General features: G+C 41.8%; 1 protein-coding gene and 1 pseudogene across 3 annotated transcripts in view; both read left to right on the top strand.

Annotated features, from left to right (window-relative positions):
• The first annotated feature begins 87 nt into the window (after positions 1-87).
• The window catches only part of BIN2 (bridging integrator 2), a 37,705-nt gene continuing 16,498 nt past the window's right edge, over positions 88-21,294 (top strand). Inside the window, exons 1-2 of one of the 3 annotated variants that reach the window (XM_027542900.1) lie at positions 88-244; positions 7,051-7,131. In XM_027542900.1, the coding sequence (XP_027398701.1) occupies positions 164-244; positions 7,051-7,131 (162 nt within the window). In that variant the 5' untranslated portion in view covers positions 88-163. Of the gene's footprint in view, positions 245-7,048; positions 7,132-21,294 lie in introns of those variants that run through there. The other 2 variants (XM_027542901.1, XM_027542902.1) reach the window with 2 other exon arrangements.
• LOC113893148 lies at positions 7,138-9,136 on the top strand (annotated as a pseudogene).

The following is a 21,294-nucleotide window of genomic DNA, read 5'->3' as shown; positions in this document are numbered from 1 at the left end:
GCGGTCCAGGGTGATTCCCAGGCGGCAACGGGGCGGGGTGACCTGCGCGAGGCCCGCCTGGCCGGATGCGAGGCATGACGGGAACGCACTTCCTCCTCTGGGGGCCTCGAGAAAACCACAGGGCGCCGGGCCAGGGCAGGCCGCCCCCGGGGGAGTTGGCAGGATGGCCGAGGGCCGGGCGGGCGGCGCTGCCGGCCTCTTCGCCAAGCAGGTGCAGAAGAAGTTCAGCAGAGCCCAAGAGAAGGTAGGAGGCTGGGAGCCGAGGCTGAGGCCCGACGCGGCCGCAGGGTGTGCGGGGTGCTCGGGGCGGGAGACCTGGCTGGACACAAAGGCTGACCTCGGGAAAGGCGAGCAGGGGTTCCCATGAAAACAGCAGATTTGAGAGAAGGCAGAGAGCCTCGCCCGTCTTGGACAGGGATGGGGGAAGCTGAGAGACAGTTCCCACCGTCTGTCTCTCTTGGAACCTAAACAACGCCCAAGCTGACCGAGAAAAGGGAAAAGAAAGGAACTAAACGTTGGTGACTGCTCTGTAGCAAATTTTGTCCTCGCCACCCAGCGAGAGTGGTATTTTTCACAGATGATGAAACTGGAGGTTCAAAGAGGGTCATTTCCCACATAAGACAGCACTCACCAGCTGGGCTGGCAACGAGTACCACCCGTTAGGTGGGACCTGGAGTCCACGAGGACTAGAGTAATTCTGACGGATTCTCTCCATGCCTGACCCGGCCTGGTCGCAGGCTATTGCTTTAGCTGACATAAGCAGAAACTCATATCTGCTTCCTGTGCCTCCGTTTGGCGTTGGAGAGTACTTGGTTCGGGGTGCGCAAGGAGCACCATTTTTTGCACTGTGTCCTGAATTAGCTTTGAGTGGCCCTGCTCCGTTGGGCTTCCCTGGTGGCTCAGACGGTAAAGAATCCCCCTGCTGTGCGGGAGACCTGGGTTGGGAAGATCCCCTGGAGGGAGGGCATGGCAACCCACTCCAATATTCTTGCCTGGAAAATCCCCATGGACAGAGGAGCCTGGCGGGCTGCAGTCCATGGGGTCGCAAAGAGTCCGACAGGATTGAGACTGAGTGACTAAGCACAGCAGGGCTCCCTCGAGGTAGACTCTCTGTCTATCTGTACCTTGCCCACTTACCTAGATGGTGTGACCATTTCTCCACACATTTCACTGGCATTTTTGTTTCTATATGTCCAGAATATTTTCTTTGCTTCTGATCTGAATCCCTGCTCTCCACCCATCAACACCCTGATAGGTAAGATGGTAAGGAGAAATGAATAGGCTAGAAGGAGAATGGGAAGGAGAGAGATAACCAGAACCTGAGTGAGAATCTTGGTTTTCTAAGACTTCATGGTCTTAGAAGCATTTGAATGAACACCATATGCTTAAGAATTTAAATAAAAGCAGAGCACTAGCTTGGGTGCTGGGAAGATTAAAGGCAACCAGCTCTCCAAAGTGGGATTATTAATGGAGAATTGATGGAATATAGATTTAGTCTTTATCTTTAAGAGGCTCACAATGGAAGGGTAGGGGGAATATGTGTGTGTGTTTCCCCTGTCTTTGTCTGAGGAAGCTGGGTCATGTTAAAGAGCAGAGGAAAAGGGAAAGATTTTTGTGTGGCTAGATTTTGTTACCTCACCTTGATCATGGTTTCAATCTCTCCAAAGGTTACAAAGCCTATGGAAAGGTCTAGTTAGAAGTCATTGTGGAGGAAAAGGAGGTACTAGAGAAGAGAAGGCTGGTTACTCTTATGGGATGGAAAAACAAAAAGAAATCGCCAAAGGCCAAATATTTGTGGACAATAGTTATGTTTTACCTCCTTCTCTCACCTTCTGTCATCATCCAACCTATCAATATTATGTATGCATGCGTGCTAAGCCACTTTAGTCATGTCTTTGCTACCCTATGGACGTAGCCTGCCAGACTCCTCTGGGATTCTCCAGGCAAGAATACTGGAGTGGGTTCCATGCCCTCCTCCAGCAGGTCTTCCTGATCCAGGGATCGAACTTGCATCTCTTAGGTCTCCTGCATTGGCAGGTGTGTTCTTTACCAGTAGTGCCACCTAGGAAGCCCCATCACTATGCCCTTGGTTAAAATTTCTCTCTCTTTTTTAAAAGCATGAACTTGAAGCCTCAGGTAAATAACAGCTCTGCTCTAGGCTTCAGATTCTGCATCTGTAAAATGCAGTTGATGTTCAGTGATTTGGAGACTCAATTTGGTAAGGACACTGAAGTGAGAAGGGGAGAGGGCTCCTTGAACCTCAGAGTCAAATATTTCCCAACTGCCCAGATACACCCTGTTCTTAATCTGAGCCCCTAGAAGGCAGAGAGAGAAACAAACTTGAATCTGCCCTGAGAAAGTCCCAGGCTGTTGCAGAAAACAAGGAGATACTCTGAACCCAGATTTAGACACAAAGGCAAGCAGACATTGAACTTCAAGCAGTACAGCTGGTACCCTAGAGGCAGTGGGTGTTGTCTGGATAGGATGGAAATGACCTGGGTTAGGAGAAAGAGTTCAGCTCAGCCTGTCAGAGTTTTTGAGTCTTGGGAAGTTACTGAAGGCAAAATAAAGACGGAGAAATTTACAGTCAAAAGAAAGGATTCCCTGGGACACTGCAATTTTACTATATGTGGTTGACTGTAATATGTAACAACTAATGTGTCAAATATCAAGTGCCTGCTCTAGACAAAGCACAGGAATATAAGAAGGCCATGATCTCTCCCTTTATGGAGCCCACATTCTCGTGATATGATCTCACTTCATCTTTTCAACGCTTTAAGCTTTGTGTTAGTATCCCAAATTTAGAAATGAGGAAATAAGGCTCAAAAGAGATTGGCAAGTGGCAGAATTATCACTGAAACTCAGGTGTCCTGCCTTAGGATCCCGATCTCAGGCTGCTCTCTATAAGGTTCCTGAAAAACCACTCTAACATCTGTGTCTCCCCACTTCCTGCTGTGCTGGCCCACTTCCTGCTGATGTTCTTGCAGGAGTAAAGCTGTGAGTGAAGGTCTGGTGACTGTTAAACTGGTGGCGATGAAGCATCGTCTTGTTTTATTTTCCAGTTCCTTCTCAGATTCAAGACGAGTCTGGCTTTACTGTGTTTTTACAGTATGCCACATCTTCACATTTCACACGGATGCTTTCACCATCTGTTGGTGATTTCTCTGTGGCAGGCCTCTCACATCTCCCCTGAGAAAGGGCATTCACTGTTTACCACTCCTCTGTTGGTCTTTTTCTCTGTTGACTTTCAGGCAACTTGTGAGGGTTCAGTCAGCAATATTTACAGAAAAATCCCTTTGTCCACGATATGGGCTGGACAACTCATCTCTGGAACTTAGAGATGAGTTGAGTAAGAAGCATTCTTGCCTGCTAGAAGCTTACAATCTAGGTGTTTTTGTTTTTGTTTTAATTAAAATAAGTGACCTGAGAGATAAATCCATGGGAATTCAGAAGACTTGAGAACAGAACAGGGTTTTGTAGTGAAGGCTGAATTGAGATAGGAATTATGTCTGATTAATAGTTCCTCAGGCAAGTGGTGAGAAAGCATTCCAGCTGAGGAATGCCAACATGAGCAAAGCATAGAATCTGGAAATCCTTTTAGGCAAACTAGGGAGAAATGCTGCTGAGCTGGAGCTCAGGGATTGGTGGGAGAAAAAGCTGGAAAATATATGAGGGGATAAAGGAGAGCCTACTTTAGAATATATCTTGACAATAAGGATTCCATAATATCTAATGTCCAAGGCCTCTTCAGATTACTCCAATTGACAGAATTAACTAAAATATAATAAATGATTATAGGGAGGGGTCATAGTGAGGAACTACAGCTACCAAACATGTCTGCAGTGGCTTTTTTTTTTTTTTTTTAAGCTTTATACCTGTAACTCAACTTACATAAAAGGTAAAATAGGTGAATGAACATTGCAATATTCTTCACCTATTTCACCAAGTGTTAACATTTTGCCACATTTACTTTTTTTCTTGTCCCTGGTCTTTTCTCCTTAAATATCTGTATTCCAACTTCTTAGCTGCTAGGCCAGGCAAATTGGGGCAGAATTCTCAGTGCAGGACTTTAGGGATTAGCATTATATGGTCTTTCATTAGTAAGTGACCCAAAGGTAAAATTATTAATTCTTTCAACAGACATTTTTGGAGCACCATACATCACCCTTCCTCAAGGAACTCACGTTGAGGAGGAACATCTACAGCATAGTTTAAGTGTCCTGAGACACGGCCCTATTGCTTAAGACAACAGATACTTTGGCCCCAAGACACTGGGTTATGTTTTCATGGTGATCATGCTCGTCTTTTCAGTTTCAGAATTGAAGGTGGGCGTATTCCTTCAACAAACACACTCCCACACCCTCCAAGCTTTTTTGCCCTGAGCCTTTTGAGGTTTGGGGATGTTGGTCTGCTCCTAGGCCTGTCACATAGGCTCTAGACTGAATCGACTCCTCTCTCCTTTCAGCCTCCACCCCCCTCCCCGCCAAGAACCAAGCCCCAGGCAGAGGAAGGGAGGGCTGGCAGGAAGGAAGTGAGACCTGTGATTACCACTAAGCAAGGTGGTTTTGCAACTTTCTGGTAGAGGACAGTGTTTGGTTGAGGGGAGAGGGTGGAGCTTGGGAAGATGAGTGACTCTGCACACCCAGGGCCCTGTGTTAAGTGAGGCAGAACAAAGACACAAACACAGATGGCTGCCCTGAAAAGGAAGTAAAGACAGGTATTTATAGGGAATAGAGTGGAACTCAGTACGATGATAGTGGATTTGTATTAACTGCTCACCATAGGGCACCACTGTGAAAGCAGTTTATGTGTATAATATCATTTAATTCTCCCAACAACTTCAGGAGGTATTATTATCTTAATGGAGGAAAGGGAGTTCTACAAACTGAGGCTCTAGAATTTAAGTGATTTGCCCAAAGGCTTATAGCCAGTAAGTAGAAAAGCCAAGATACGGGCATATTTCAGTTCGGCTCCAGAGACCTTGGTCTTAACTGCCATAGAGAAAGCTCCAGAACCCCAGGATTAAGAATGGAGACACCTGAGTCAGAGCCTGCATAGAGCTGGCCTCACACCCAAGACCTGGGCACTCCTTCATATGATTCAGAGTTCTTCACAATGAGACTCCAATCTCTAGTTTCCTTACACATCACTCCTTGTAACACACTCTAAACCAGTCATGCTGAACCATTTCATGAAAACTACTGTGAATCTGCACACTTCTGTTACTTTGCTGATGTTGTCTTCGCCTGAAATCCTCTTTCTACCCTCACCCTTTTTACTTTATTCCAGTCTAGCAAAATCTTAAATTCAAGGCCCTACCTTTTGGTCCCCTCCTGTATCAGTCTCACTCTCCTTCCTGTTGTAAGTATGAAGTATCTATTTGCTACATACTGAGAAATATAAACAAGTAAGGCAAGTGTCCAATCCTCAAGGAGCTCACAGTTTAAAAAGAGACAAAGATAAATGCAAATAACAAAACAGTAAGAGAGGAATTCCCTAGTGATCCAGGGAAAACTGACAACCAAAGATGAACGGTTTGAACAGAGTGCCAATAACTTCCATAAACAACAGGTAGTCTGGAGGGTGGGAAAGGGAAGCTTGTAGAAAGAAAGAAGGCATGAGGGCTGAATGGTAGAACAACAGCAGGTTCTGCAAATCAGCAGGCAAGTTAAGTCTCCATGCTTCCACTGAAAGGAGCTTGGGTTCGATCCCTGGTTGGGAAACTAAGATCCCACAAGCCACACAGCGTGACAAAAAAAGAACAACAGTAATAGAAATGTATACAGGTGCAGAAGTTGTAAGTGCTTAGGAGGGACTGATTTACCTTGATTAATGAGATGCAGTAGATATGATTAAGTGTCACAAAGAACATAGAGTATGAATTTGGTCATTTTAGATAGTTGCCTGATGATAAGGTAAGAAAGAACATTCCAGAAAGAGGGAATAGCATCTACAACAAGAACAGTACGGCTTATTAGAAAACTAAAAACATGAGTGAGAGAGAGACCTGTAGGAGAAAGGAATAGTGAGAGCTGAGGCTTAATGAAGGGTCAGATCCTAGAGACCCATGTGCTAGAGTACAACTATAACTTGTAAATATATAATGGACATTTAACTAAAACATTTGTTGAGCAGATGAATGGAGAATCATTAGAAGGTTTTAAGCAGCAACAAGATAGGCCTATTGTCACAGGCCAAAAAAAACAATGAGGCCCTGGACTAAAGCCATGGCAGTGAGACTAGAAAACACGGGATGGTTTCCAGAGGTGGACATGGTGAGGGATTCCATGAAGGAAGTGAGAGAGAAGCAGTTGAGGGAAGCTCCTGATTCTGACTTGGGCCTGGGGAATAGTGGTGCCTCTTTCCAAACTGGGGGTTACAGGTAGAAGAGTCAGGGCTTTCTTACTTGTTATAAGTGAGTGTCCTCTAGGAGAAGAGAAACTGTATCTTTCTCATTTCTGTGTCCTTTGCATCATTACTGAGACCACTATGATGCCTGGTTCTCTGGGTCCTAGAGGAGAGGAGGTAGCTATCGATAGCATTCACTTCTAGCTAGGTTTCAAATGCATAATATCAGAGCTTCTCGGTTTTCCTACAAGGGTCTTCAGAGAAAAGAGTCTCCTACCCACCTCTCTGACTTTATCTATCTAAAGGAATCTGCTGCTATGGCTGGAAGAGGGTGTCCCATATGAAAAAATGTCTTCAAAGCTCATGTTTTTAGCCATGCACATTTGCATTCTTCTAATTAATCCTTATTTTAATATAATAGTCTCCCCCCATCCCCACAGAAAACCACTCTAAATAACAATTTCACACCTTATTTATTCTGGGCTTTATATATACTCTAGCACATTGCTGAATACCTCAAATTGAGAAGAACCATAAAACATAATTGACTTTTCAGCAACATGCTGTATTTCTAATTCTGTTGGGCTAATATATGTACTCCCTTTAGTTGAATCTGAGACTCAGAAGCCAGGGTCAAATGAGGCCAACAGATAATAGAGACTTGACTATAACAGTGTGGACCTCTCTGATTTATATTCCCAGGTACTGCAGAAGTTGGGGAAAACTGTGGAGACCAAAGATGAACGGTTTGAACAAAGTGCCAGTAATTTCCACCAACAACAGGTAATCTGGATGGGAAAGGGAAGCTTGGAGGAAGAACGAAGACGTGAGGGCTGAGTGGCAGAACAACAGCAGGTTCTGCAGATCAGCAAGCATCCCTTCTAACCCATCTAGCCCCAGGAGTCAGGGCCACAGGGTGACCTACCTGCTGCTTATTCTTCCCCTGGGAACCACAGAAAATTACCTTTCCTGTTCCTGCTCACCCTGGTTCGTAAGGGACAGAGAGTGTTTTTTTCTCATGGTGATGGGTATAGTGACATCACCAGGTCCTTGGACAAAAAGCAAAACAAGTGCCTTCCACTTCAGTTTCTGGCATATTCTTTTCCTCAGGCTGCCTCTCTTCTACCCTAGCATCTTCTCATCACAGTGGCCCCGTATCTTGTTGCCTCTTTGTCCATTACATCTATCTCACCAAAGCCTTTTATTCTAAAATAATACCTTCATCTTTTACCTGTCATTCTCACCAGCAAAACTCCTGCTCTCACTGTTGCATCTGTCTTCACTGGATGCTATGGGTAATTTTATGTAGAAAACTTACATTAAAAAAAAAAGAAGAAAACTTACATTAAGAAATGGAAAAGAAGGCACTGCAACCAACTCTGAAAATTCTATAGTGCATATATGATTAGAACAAGAAAAAATATAATTCGTATATAGTAATGTTAAAAAAAAGAGAAAGTGGGTAACACTTGGTGGCCTATGGATGGGGAGAGGCACCTGGCCAGTCATCGGGCCTTGGGGAGCCGTGCTTCCAGAGCTGCTGGATGTGACACCTTCTCCAGACCCAGCATGTGAGTGCCAGGTGACTGAAGAGCCATGAAGATCCATAGCAATTCGCATTTCCAGGGTGGAGTCCAGGTCAAAAATGAAAAAAAGAACAACCATTTTTGAATTCTCTGAAAACTGATAACAAACCAGAAAAGTGGGGAAAAGTATTTTACACTGACTTACCTTCTGTCACTATATCTGAAAAACTGCAAAAGGACAAGCTCTGGGAGAGTGAGTTGAAGAATTTCTCAGTAAAGATTTCAGTTACCTAACTTCAAAGAAAAAGTACAGATTTCTCCTTTTAGTAGTTGAAAAAACTAGTAATGACTGATTTTATTCCTTCAAATAGATTACCAAATATCATGGGGAGTAAAAATTCTTCATACTGATGACATAAGATACTACATGGAACAAAAGGAAAAAAACAAAGTATTTACTCAAGAAATCAAGAACTTCTATAAGAGATGTAGGGAAAAGAGTAGAAACTGGCCCACAAAAAACAAGAACAAGGAGACTCAAAAAGCCTTTTATAGGGGTAAATGACATGAGGCACATCTTGTAAGTGAACAACACAGAAACTTTGCCCAGAGTAATCACTATCAAGTTTTGATGATATTGTATCTAAGTTTTGACTATAAAAACTGTGCAAATGTCCCCAGAAAGTCTGAATATAAAGAAAAGCTGGAACTGCAACATAGGCGTCAGAAAGACATCAGGGAAAATAATGTACAGGTGCTTGACCAGAGTTACTTATGTAAAGAAACCTAATAACCAAACAGAACTTTGAGTTTTTTTCAGAACGTGTTTCTCTACCCTTCTTCTATTAAATTGAAAGGACTTGATGAGAAAACATCTAATAAAGTTTCCATTTATGAAAATGACATAAAATTTTACATATCTACTGTCACATAAAAATGAACAAAAATGCATTCTGGCATTTCTGAATGGAAATTAATTATGCATGAAAATGAAGAACTAAGGGTAGATCACTGTCTGTGTAGGATACACACATGTATACAAGTTTCTAATTCAATATGGAAAAAACTGCATTTCAGCCAAAACAAAAGTTAGATGCTGTGTACTTCCCAGCGTAGGATCTGAAGGAAAAGGACCTTCATTCTGTATTTGGTCGAGATTCTTATTTGTTATCAGTAAATAGTTCAGGGATATGTGCTCAGTTGTGTCTGACTCTTTGCGACCCTGTGGACATAGCCCACCAAGCTCCTTTGTCCGTGGGATTCTCCAGACAAGAATACTGTAGTGAATTGCCATTTACTTCTCTAGGAGAGCTTCTTGACCCAGGGATTGAACCTACATTTCTTAGGTCTCCTGCATTATGAGGTAGGTTCGGGTTTGATTCCTGAGTCAGGAAGATCCCCTGGAGAAGGAAATGGCAACCCACTCCAGTACTACTCTTGTCTCTGGAAAATTTCATGGATGGAGGAGCCTGGTAGGCTACAGTCCATGGGATTACAGAGAGTCAGACAAAACTGAGCGACTTCACTTTCTCTCTTTCTTTCTTTTCTTTACCACCAGCGACACCTTAGTTCAGAGGAGCACCTAACATTTCAGGCAAAGGCTCCATCCCAAAGTTCTAGGAATCCAGTGAATGTGATGTCAAGAATACAGGGAGCTTACCATCTGGTAAAATCCACTGTAGAGTGAAAATATTATACGGAAGAAATTTTTTTAAAAATCTGGAACAAAATGCAGAGTTTTATAAGGATACTAAACTTCTTACTATGCAAGAAGAAAACAGAATTTGTAGTTTACAAATACAATCTCATGAATTTGAGCAAGCTCTGGGAAATTGTGGAGGACAGAGGAGCCTGGCTTGCTGCAGTCCATGGGGTTGCAACGAATCAAGACACGATTTAGTGACTGAACAACAACAGTACAATCTCTACTGAACTTATTTCAGACTAGTGAAGAGAAGTCAGAATTTTTAGGTTACACAGGTTACACTGAAAACAATGGTATATGTGATATTTTAGATATTTGGGAAGAGGGAAATTCAAATAATCTGTTGTCGGTGTTTTTCTCTTCTCTTTCAACCTCTATATTTAGTGGCTTTTAGACTTAAAAAAATAAATAGCTTTCAGAAATGATGAAAACCAAATTCTTGAAATTTTTATAAATTTGTATAAAAATTCTTAAGGTTTTCTTTCTCCCCCCAAGTTTGTTTATAGAACCAAATGTAAATAGTACCAATATTTTGTTTGCATTTTTCTGCAGAATTGAATACCTATTATAGAAAAATTATAGAATAAATTTGTGGTTCATCTTATTAAAAAGGAGATAGAAAAAGAAGTGTGTACAGAGATTTATTCTTCTATGAAATATTGACTTTCTATCTCTGTGTACCAGGCCTCAAATTTATCTCATTTAATTCTGACATCAGTCCTGGAGCGTGTGATCTTCTCTTTATAATAGAAGGATTATTAACTTAAATGAATATCCAATTGCAATGCAATTCTGACACTAAATACCCAGAGTTAGTCCAAACATTACAGGTTGAGGGCATAGTTCCTCACCAAACTACCTCATTTCAGACACCAGCCACAAAGCTCCAGAGTTCCCAGGCCACTTAAATTTTTGACCAACTGGTTACAAATTTGGGGGTACTTACCGGCCACTCTCTGTTCATTTCCAAGGCAAACCATTCAATATTACAGTAATCCAAGTCTGTGCCCCAACCAGTGATGCTGAAGAAGCTAAAGTTGAACAGTTCTGTAAAGAACTGTAAGACCTTCTAGAACTAACACCAAAAAAAAGATATCCTTTTCATTATAGGGGACTGGAATGCAAAAGTAGGAAGTCAAGAAATACCTGGAGTAACAGGCAAATTTGGCCTCGGAGTACAAAATGAAGCAGAGCAAAGGCTAACAGAGTTTTGCCAAGAGAACGCACTGGTCATAGCAAACACCCTCTTCCAACATAAGAAGAGAAGACTCTACACATGTACATTACCAGATGGTCAATACCAAAATTAGACTGATTATATTCTTTGCAGCCAAAGATGGAGAAGCTCTATACAGTCAGCAAAAACAAGACTGGGAGCTGACTGTGCCTCAGATCATGAACTCCTTATTGCCAAATTCAGACTGAAGTTGAAGAAAGTAGGGAAAACCACTAGGCCATTCAGGTATGACCTAAATCAAATCCCTTACTATTATACAGTGGAAGTGACAAATAGATTCTAGGGATTAGATCTGATAGAGTGCCTGAAGAATTATGGACGGAGGTTCGTGACATTGTACAGGAGGCAGTGATCAAGACCATCCCCTAGAAAAAGAAATGTGAAAAAGCAAAATGGTTGTCTGGGGAGGCCTTAAAACTAGCTGAGAAAAGAGAAGCTCAAGGCAAAGGAGAAAAGGAAAGATATACCCATTTGAATGCAGAATTCCAAAGAATAGCAAGGAGAGATAAGAAAGCCTTCCTCAGTGATCAGTGCAAAGAAATAGAGGAAGGCAATAGAATGGGAAAGACTAGAGATCTCTTCAAGAAAATTAGAGATACCAAAGGAACATTTCATGCAAAGATAGGCACAATTAAGGACGGAAATGGTATGGACCTAACAGAGGCAGAAGATATTAAGAAGACGTGGCAAGAATACACAGAAGAACTATACAAAAAAAATCTTCATGACCCAGATAACCATGACATCCTGGAATATGAAGTCAAGTGGGCCTTAGGAAGCATCTCTACAAACAGAGCTAGTGGAAGTGATGGAATTCCAATTGAGCTATTTCAGACCCTAAAAGATGATGTTGTGAAAGTGCTGCACTCAATATACCCGCAAATTTGGAAAACTCAGCAGTGTCCACAAGACTGGAAAAGGTCAATTTTCATTCCAACCCCGAAGAAAGGCAATGCCAAAGAATGTTCAAACTACTGCACAATTGCACTCATCTCACACTCTAGCAAAATAATGCTCAAAATTCTCCAAGCCAGGCTTCAACAGTACATGAACTGTGAACTTCCAAATGTTCAAGCTGAATTTAGAAAAGGCAGAGGAACCAGAGATCAAATTGCCAACATCCATTGGATCATTGAAAAAAGCAAGAGAGTTCCAGAAAAACATCTACTTCTGCTTTATTGACTATGCCAAAGCCTTTGACTGTGTGGATCACAACAAACTATGGAAAATTCTTGAAGAGATGAGAATTCCAGACCACTTGATCTGCCTCCTGAGAAATCTGTATGCAGGTCAAGAAGCAACAGTTAGAACTGGACATTAAAGAACAGACTGGTTCCAAATCAGGAAAGTACGTCAAGGCTATATATTGTCACCCTGCTTATTTAATTTATATGCAGAGTATATTATGCAAAATGCCATGCTGGATGAAGCACAAGCTGGAATCAAGATTGCTGGGAGAAATATAGTAACATCAGATATGCAGATGACACCACCCTTATGGCAGAAAGTGAAGAACAACTAAAGAGCCTCTTGATGAAAGTGAAAGTGGAGAGTGAAAAAGTTGACTTAAAACTCAACGTTCAGTAAACTAAGATCATGGCATCCAGTCCCATCACTTCATGGCAGATAGATGGGGAAATAATGGAAACAGTAGCTGACTTTATTTTTTTGGGTTCCAAAATCACTGCAGATGGTGACTGCAGCCATGAAATTAAAAGACACTTGCTCCTTAGAAGAAAATCTATAACCAACCTAGACAGCAAATTCAAAAGCAGAGACATTACTTTGCCAAGAAAGGTCCATCTAGTCAAAGCTATGGTTTTTTCCAGTAGTCATGTATGGATATGAGAGTTGGACTATAAAGAAAGCTGAGTGCCAAAGAATTGATGCTTTTGAACTGTGGTGTTGGAGGAGACTCTTGAGAATCCCTTGGACTTCGAGGAGATCCAACCAGTCCATCCTAAAGGAGATCAGTCCTGAATATTCATTGGAAGGACTGATGTTGAAACTGAAACTCCAGTACTTTGGCCACCTGATGGGAAGAGCGGATTCATTTGAAAAGACCCTGATGCTGGGAAGGATTGAAGGCGGGAGGAGAAGGGGACGACAGAGGATGAGATGGTTGGATGGCATCACTGACTCAATGCACATGAGTTTGAGTAAGCTCCAGTAGTTGGCGATGGACAGGGAAGCCTGGCATGCTACTGTCCATGGGGTCAAAGACTTGGACATGACTGAGCGACTAAACTGACTGGCCACTCAGCTTCCATAATTCACTAGAATGACTCACAGAACTCAGGAAAGTGCTCTACTTACAGTTTTATTATAAAGGATACAAATCAGGACCAGCCAAATGAAGAGATACACAAGGGGAGGTCTGGGATGGTCCCAAGCATGAAGCTTCTACATTCTCAAGACATGTTACTTCCCCAGCATGTTGTTATAGGACTACCAACCAGGGAAAGTGAAGTCGCTCAGTCGTGTCCAACTCTTTGTGACCCCGTGGACTGTAGTCTATCAGGCTCCTCCGTCCATGGGATTTTCCAGGCAAGAATGCTGGAGTAGAATTGCCATTTCCTTCTCCAGGGGATCTTCCCGACCCAGGAATTGAACCCAGGTCTCCCGCATTTCGGGCAGACGCTTTACCGTCTGAGCCACCAGGGAAGCCACCAACCAGGGAAGCTTACCTAAACTTTAGATGTCTAGATTTTTTATTGTGATTTCATTACATAGTGAATCATAGGCCATGTGATTGAACTTGATCTCTAACTTCCCTCCTCTCCTTTCCCCTGGAGGTCATGCTTATATCACCTATCTGAAAGCCCCAACCCCCTAATCACATGGTTCACATTTCTGGCCTGACTAGCCACCATCCTGAGTCATTTATTTAGCATAAACTCAGGTATGATCTGAGAGATCCACCATGAATATCTTGTAAGTAACTTGGAAAATCCCAAGAATTTAGAAGTTACTTCTCAGAAACCAGAGCCAAAGACCAGTCAAATTCTTTATTGTCTTATATCAGTTAACTGAATTATATGGAAAACAATTCTTTAAAATTAATTTAAAAGCATATTAGCTATAATAAAGTAGTTGACTGTGTCAGAATCATTTGAGAAATGTTTTTAAATACAACATATTCAGTAGTAGAGCTTGGGAATTTGTATTTTTAAACTTTTTTTAATGGAAGATTTCAGATATATACTAAGAAAAACCTGTTTCTTGTTTCATCTTGATACAGATAAAATCTTGTTTCATCTGTATCTCTACCCACTTTCCCTATCATTGATCATTATGAAGCAAATTCTAGATATTTTATCTGTAAAAATGTTATTATCAGTCTCTAAAGATAAGGACTCTTAAAATTTCACCACAAAATCATTATCACACCTAAAAATATTTTTTTTATAAAACATTTACTCAATACAGCAATGAGTTTGTTTTTTTTTTTTTAACAATGAGTTTTTAAAATTTTTTTTGAGATTTTAAATTATAAATATCAAGAGGAAATCCTGTGATGGTCCAGTGTTCTCAGAGTCAAAGGCCCAGGTTCAAGCCCTAGTTGGGGAACTAAAAATCCCACAAACCACATGGCCAAAAAAAAAGTATATTAAGAAAAAAAATTAAAAAATAATGGTTTCACATCGTCTCATGCTACAACTACTGTTTTTTTATACTTAAAATTACTTTGCTGTGTATGTGTATGATCTCTAAATATATCCACAACATATAATAGGTTTACAAAAGTGTTATTATTCCATTCATATGGTTTTATAACTTGCCTTTTTCACTTTAGAATACAAATATCTTTCAAGATATTTCGGGTTAAGTATCTGGCTTAAAACATATTTTATCAGTATCTTAAATATATCTAAAAAAATAGCAGTAATTTCTTAATATCATAAAATATGCAGTGTTCACACTCCTCGATTTGTGTCACTTTTTAAAACTATACCCGTGGCGGATTCATGTTGATGTATGGCAAAACCAATACAGTATTGTAAAGTAATTAACCTCCAATTAAAATAAATAAATTTATATTAAAATAAATAAATAATTTGTTTAAATCAGCAATTTGTTAACATATTTAATAAATCTCTTAATCTGTACGTTTCTTATCTCTCCTTTTTGCAGTTTATTTATGGATGATACTAGGTTGTTTTTCCTGCAGTTTCTAAATTTTGCTGATTGAATCTGATACTGTTTAACATGTTACTCTCTCTCTTGTATTTTCTGTAAATTAATAGATTTAGAGACTTGATGAGATTCAGATTTTTGTTTTTGTTTGTTTTGGAAGCAAGAATACTTGTTATTATAGGTGTTACATTCTTCCATGGGAGACACATGGTGTGTGATTGTCTCCTTTTTTGTGTGATATTAACAGCCATAGATGATCATTAACTAGAGTATCTGTTTTACATTAAGCTTCCTAAGTGATTATGACGTAGCAATGGGAGAACAGCTTTTGGCCACCACCAGTCTAGTCACAGGACTAGATTTTGGCCACAAGACTGGAAACGATCAGTTTTCATTTCAATCCTAAGGAATGGCAATGCAAAAGAATGTTCAAACTATCACACAATTGCAGTCATCTCACACGCTAGTAAAGTAATGCACAAAATTCTCCAAGCCAGGCTTCAGCAGTACGTGAACCGTGAACTTCCAGATGTTCAAGCTGGTTTTAGAAAAGACAGAGGAACCAGAGATCAAATTGCCAACATCTGCTGGATCATTGAAAAAGCAAGAGAGTTCCAGAAAAACATCTACTTCTGCTTTATTGACTGTGCCAAAGCCTTTGACTGTGTGGATCACAATAAACTGTGGAAAATTCTGAAAGAGATGGGAATACCAGACCACCTGACCTGCCTCTTGAGAAACGTGTATGCAGGTCAGGAAGCAACAGTTAGAACTGGACATGGAACAACAGACTGGTTCCAAATAGGAAAAGGAGTATGTCAAGGCTGTATATTGTCACCCTGCTTATTTAACTTATATGCAGGGTACATCATGAGAAACGGTGGGCTGGAAGAAGCACAAGCTGGAATCAAGGTTGCCGGGAGAAATATCAATAACCTCAGATATGCAGATGACACCACCCTTATGGCAGAAAGTGAAGAAGAACTAAAAAGCCTCTTGATGAAAGTGAAAGAGGAGAGTGAAGAAGTTGGCTTAAAGCTCAGCATTCAGAAAACTAAGATCATGGCATCTGGTCCCATCACTTCATGGGAAATAGATGGGGAAACAGTGGAAACAGTGACAGACTTTATTTTGGGGGGCTCCAAAATTACTGCAGATGGTGACTGCAGCCATGAAATTAAAAGACACTTACTCCTTGGAAGAAAAGTTATGACCAACCTAGATAGCATATTGAAAAGCAGAAACATTACTTTGCCAACTAAGGTCTGTCTAGTCAAGGCTATGGTTTTTCCTGTGGTCATGTATGGATGTGAGAGATGGACTATGAAGAAAGCTGAGCACCGAAGAATTGATGCTTTTGAACTATGGTGTTGGAGAAGACTCTTGAGAATCCCTTGGACTGCAAGGAGATCCAACCAGTCCATTCTGAAGGAGATCAGCCCTGGGATTTCTTTGGAAGGAATGATGCGGAAGCTGAAACTCCAGTACTTTGGCCACCTCATGCGAAGAGTTGACTCATTGGAAAAGACTCTGATGCTGGGAGGGATTGGGGGCAGGAGGAGAAGGGGACGACAGAGGATGAGATGGTTGGATGGCATCACCGACTCGATGGATGTGAGTCTGAGTGAACTCCGGGAGTTGGTAATGGACAGGGAGGCCTGGAGTGCTGTGATTCATGGGGTCGCAAAGAGTCAGACACGACTGAGCGACTGAACTGAACCAAACTGAACTGAATCTAGTCTAACTCCATCAACGGGAAATAGGATCTGATTGAGAGGGAAGTAGTTTAATCAAGGTAACGTAACTAAGAACTGCAGAGCTAGGATTCAAACTTAAAACCTTTGCTTTTTTTCCCCATACCTCACGTGGAGGCCTCCCTGGGCCTCTTCTCAACTCCAGCTGCTGTTCTGCTTCCAACTCCAAGTTTGGAAGCATACTTTGAAAGGTTTCTGGCTCTTGGCCCATATGGCCCTCAGTTCTTTCTCTGCCTTTTAGGGTGGACCTGGAATGGCAGGCGTGTGGATAGAAAAGGTAGGAGATGAAGGAAGAGCCATCAAGAAGAATAAGAGGATCAGAAGGGACAACCCCCTCAGTATTCCCTGTGTGAGCCCACCAACTAACTGTCACTTGAGCGAGGAAATACATTTGAGAGATGAAATGGAGTTAGGTTAGAAATAAGGGAAAACATTTCTCCTGAGAGAATGATGTACCTACAGTAACTGGTGTTTGAATATGCTTGGAAAGTTTAATTAACAACCATTTCATAGGTACTTGCTACATACAAACAATACAGCACCCCTGTTCTCAAGGCTTTCACAGTTTAGGGAGAAAAACAGTGAATATACAGTTGGGTCTGAAGCTGGACTTGGGTGTCTAAAATGAACAGGAAGAAGAAGGACAAGATTAAGGCAGTTGGGCTTCCCTGATAGCTCAGCTGGTAAAGAATCTGCCTGCAATGCGGGAGACCTGGGTTCAGTCCCTAGGTTGGGAAGATCCCCTGCAGAAGGGAAAGGCTACCTACTCCAGTATTCTGGCCTGGAGAATTCCATGGAGTGTATATAGTCCATGGGGTTGCAAAGAGTCGGACACAACTAAGCGACTTTCACTTTCACGGAAATTGAAAGTGAGTGACGTTTTCCAGAAGTTGGACCAGCTGGTCATGTGCCCTACCTTTCACGTGCAACCAGTTTATAGGTGAACTTAATAAATAAATATTACTCCCAAACTACCCAGCCAGATTTCAAGGCTTTGACACTTGCCAAGGTGCTTAATCAAATTTTCATAAGTAATTTTTCTTTGAGGATTCTGCTTATTTCCCCCTTTCCCTTTCCTCAAAATGTATTATATAGGAAGAATTATTTTCCTCAAGCAGCATTTTCATCTCTTATTTCTGGTAGTGACAGCTGCTTCCAATTCATTGCCTTTAAAATCACATCTAGGGACTTCCCTGGTGGTCCAAAAATTAAGAATCCACCTGCCAATGCAGGGGACCCAGGTTTGATTCCTGATCCAGGAAGATCCCACATGTTGCCGGGCAACTAAGCCCGTGCACCACAACTACTGAGCCCACATGCCTAGAGCCCATGTTCCACAAGAAGAGAAGCCATTGCATTGAGAAGCCTGAGCAACACAAGCAGAGAGGAGTCCCTGCTCATCACAACTAGAGGAAGCCCACACACAGCAGCGAAGACCCAGCCAAAAACAAATACATAAATTTAAAGCTTCATCTTCCCCTCCTGGACCTCTGTTAGATCAAGAACTGTCAACACTTGCTCAGGATTGGTGATGCTCTTATTTTGCTGAGTGTTTGTGTTTCTCTGAGTCCGTTTTTCTCTAGCAAGTTGGGAACCCCAGGATGGACTTCTCCATCCTCAGAACCCCAGTCTGTTAGGACACAGCTCTGTCTACCTGAGTGCTTAGCACAAGCTTCCAGAGTGATTCATTAACTGAGGGCAGGGACTGTTTGTTTAAGGGATGGGAAGGGTGAACTCAGACTCTTTATGATGCCATCAAGAATTTTGCAAAGATTTAGAGGCTGGGAAAGATTGAAGGCAGGAGGAGAAGGGGACGACAGAGGATGAGATGGTTGGATGGCATCACCGACTCGATGGACGTGAGTCTGAGTGAACTCCGGGAGTTGGTGATGGACAGGGAGGCCTGGAGTGCTGCAGTCCATGGGGTCGCAAAGAGTTGGACATGACTGAGCAATTGAACTGAACTGAGAGAGAAGTGATAAAATTATAATATTTAGAGCCAGAATTAACATTTAGAGCTAGGCTTAGTTGATATTTATAGATGAGGAAATTAAAGAGAAGTAGAATAACTTGCTAGTTGGTGGCAGAAACAAGTTTTTGACTTCCAGACAAGTGGGAGGCTAAGACTGTCAGAGCCCCATCTGTCTGGAGAGAAAAAAGATGCTGGGATTATTCAGCCTGCAGATATTATTTCAGGTCAAAGAAACAAAATGACGCTGGTCCTGTCCCACGTCTCTAGCGCCCACTACCACCACCGTACACACTCACTCTGTCTATCTGTCTCTCTCTTCATCTCCCCAAAGGAAAGAGCAGGAGCATACAGGAAGAACTTTGACCAAGACACTTGATCTAAAACACAGAAATGGAGTTGGGCTTTTGTGAGGTGCAGTGGAGGGTAAAAGCCTTCCCGTCTTAAGGACAATGGTATATATATAGTACCCTTAGTTTTGAATAGTGTACATATAACCTGCATCATCATACATGGTAGCCTTGATTACTGATCTGGTTTTTCAGGCCATATAATATCTAATGGGATAAAAAATTAAGAATTTCATTTGTAGAAATTATGCAAGATAGTTTTAACAGTTTTTATTACTCACATTTGTATTGTGGAGACCAAATCTTCATGGTGAAGGAAAAAGTTGAGTCCCTGTTGTTTCCTTTCAAAAAAGAAATTAAAATCCTTGTGAACTTATATAATCCCCCAAACTCTTTCAAAGCATGGTTATCATATTTTCAAACTCTCAAAGTTATACCCACCTACCATATCCATGTTTAAAACATATTATGTACATCTTAGACTGTTTAAACTTTTTTTCTGTGAATGACAAAGCAAAGAGGAAGTGAGAAATCTTTCCTGGTGAATGCTGTTTCTGAACTTTGTTAACTGAATCTGTCTCTATCACGCTATTAAAAGCGCTTTCTCAAGGTCACCTGTGACCTCCAGTTACCAGGTTCAGTGATTTACTGATTCTTCATGCATTCTAACCTCTCTGTTGCATCTTACCCTTCTTCTGTCAGGATATTCCCTTGATCTTTGTTTGCTGTGCCACGCATGCGATCCCAGTTCTTCTCCCACCCGTCTGATGGCGCCTCAGATTCCCTTGAGACTATCTGTGTCTTTGTGTCCTTTGAGCCCTGGCATGCAGCCCCTTGAAAAAGACTTTTAGCCTGAGGTATGGTCAGGAGTTTGAACTGGCTTAGAGGTGAGCTCTGGAGGCAAGAAGATGGATGATAATCATCTAACTTCCTTTGTTTACTTGACCAAGTAGACCTAGTTTTTCTGTGGCTGAAATTAAGTAATAATGATTTTTCCCACAAACAGTTCCACAGTTTAAACTTTTAAATTATGAGATAGAATTTTGTGAGTTTTCAGCTTTTTTTCTCATAAATTTCTTATACTCTTGGTATACTCAACAGCCTACTTATAATGAACATAAGCGAATAAAACAAGCAAACATGTTCACAAGTATTTTTATGATGTATGGCAAAATGCCTCTTAGCTCAGATCATCTGAACGGAGGATCACTGCACGGGTCTGCAGGCCTGGCCCCGTTGGATACCCTTGACGTGGGCTGTCCGTCCAGTCCCACACTCCAAACGTTGGGAGTGTCAGTCTCCAAGAGGCTGATGGCCTGGGGTCAAAACTCCTCCTCACTCGACTCCTAGAAACTAGAATTCACACAGAGGAAGGAGTCCAGATGTAATGGGTCTTAGACAACACCATAAGGAACAATTGAGGAGGTCAATGAAAAAGAAGACCTTGTGAAATATGTCTTCAAAGCTGTGTGCAAGAGAGACTAGTCTGCTCTGAATACAGAAGGCCAGCCGAGGACCAGTGGGCAGAAGTTCTACGAGAGCTATTAAAAAATGAAGTGCAAACACAACCTTGTAAATCAACCTTACTCCAATAAAAATTAATTAAAAAAAAAAAAACTATACATTGGTCAGTGGTAAACAGTCTACCTGCCAGTGCAGAGATGTACGAGATGCGAGTTTGATCTCTGGGTAGGGAAGATCCCCTGGAGAAGGAAATGGCAACCCACTCCAATATTCTTGCCTGGGAAATCCCATGGACAGAAGAGCCTGCTGGGCTACAGTCCATGAGGTTGCAAAGAGTCGGACACGACTGAGTGACTGAGCGCACACGCACGTACATTGGTCAGAGTCTTCCTGGAGATGACACAATTTAGTCTCATGACAGTGAACCTAAATTTTCATAAGACTTACATATAATTACATCTGGTAAAGAGTGTTGTTGATTAAAACATAAATACCAAAAGAAATAGGAAGTGCAGGGAAGGACAGCAATGGCCTGTGTCAGAGTACAAAGAAAGAAGGGAGCCTGGTGTCTGCAGAAAATGGTAGCAGTTTCTCTACCCAGAGAAGATGGAGTCAGCCAGAGGGTCACATAGATAGCGTCACACAGGACCCTTAAATTCCGAGGGTCTGTTGGGCGGGGGGTCTCGTTGACTGGGGAGAACAAACGGAGGAAAAAACACGTGCCAGTGCAGTGGGAGCAGTTTCGCAACTTAAGATTTGTCCCAAAGGAGACAACTTACCTCTTCTTGGTAAAGAGAGTAGAAG

The sequence above is a fragment of the Bos indicus x Bos taurus genome, chromosome 5 (assembly GCF_003369695.1).
Source record: "Bos indicus x Bos taurus breed Angus x Brahman F1 hybrid chromosome 5, Bos_hybrid_MaternalHap_v2.0, whole genome shotgun sequence".
NCBI classification, from domain to species: domain Eukaryota; kingdom Metazoa; phylum Chordata; class Mammalia; order Artiodactyla; family Bovidae; genus Bos; species Bos indicus x Bos taurus.
This window is presented reverse-complemented; position numbering and strand designations above follow the sequence as displayed.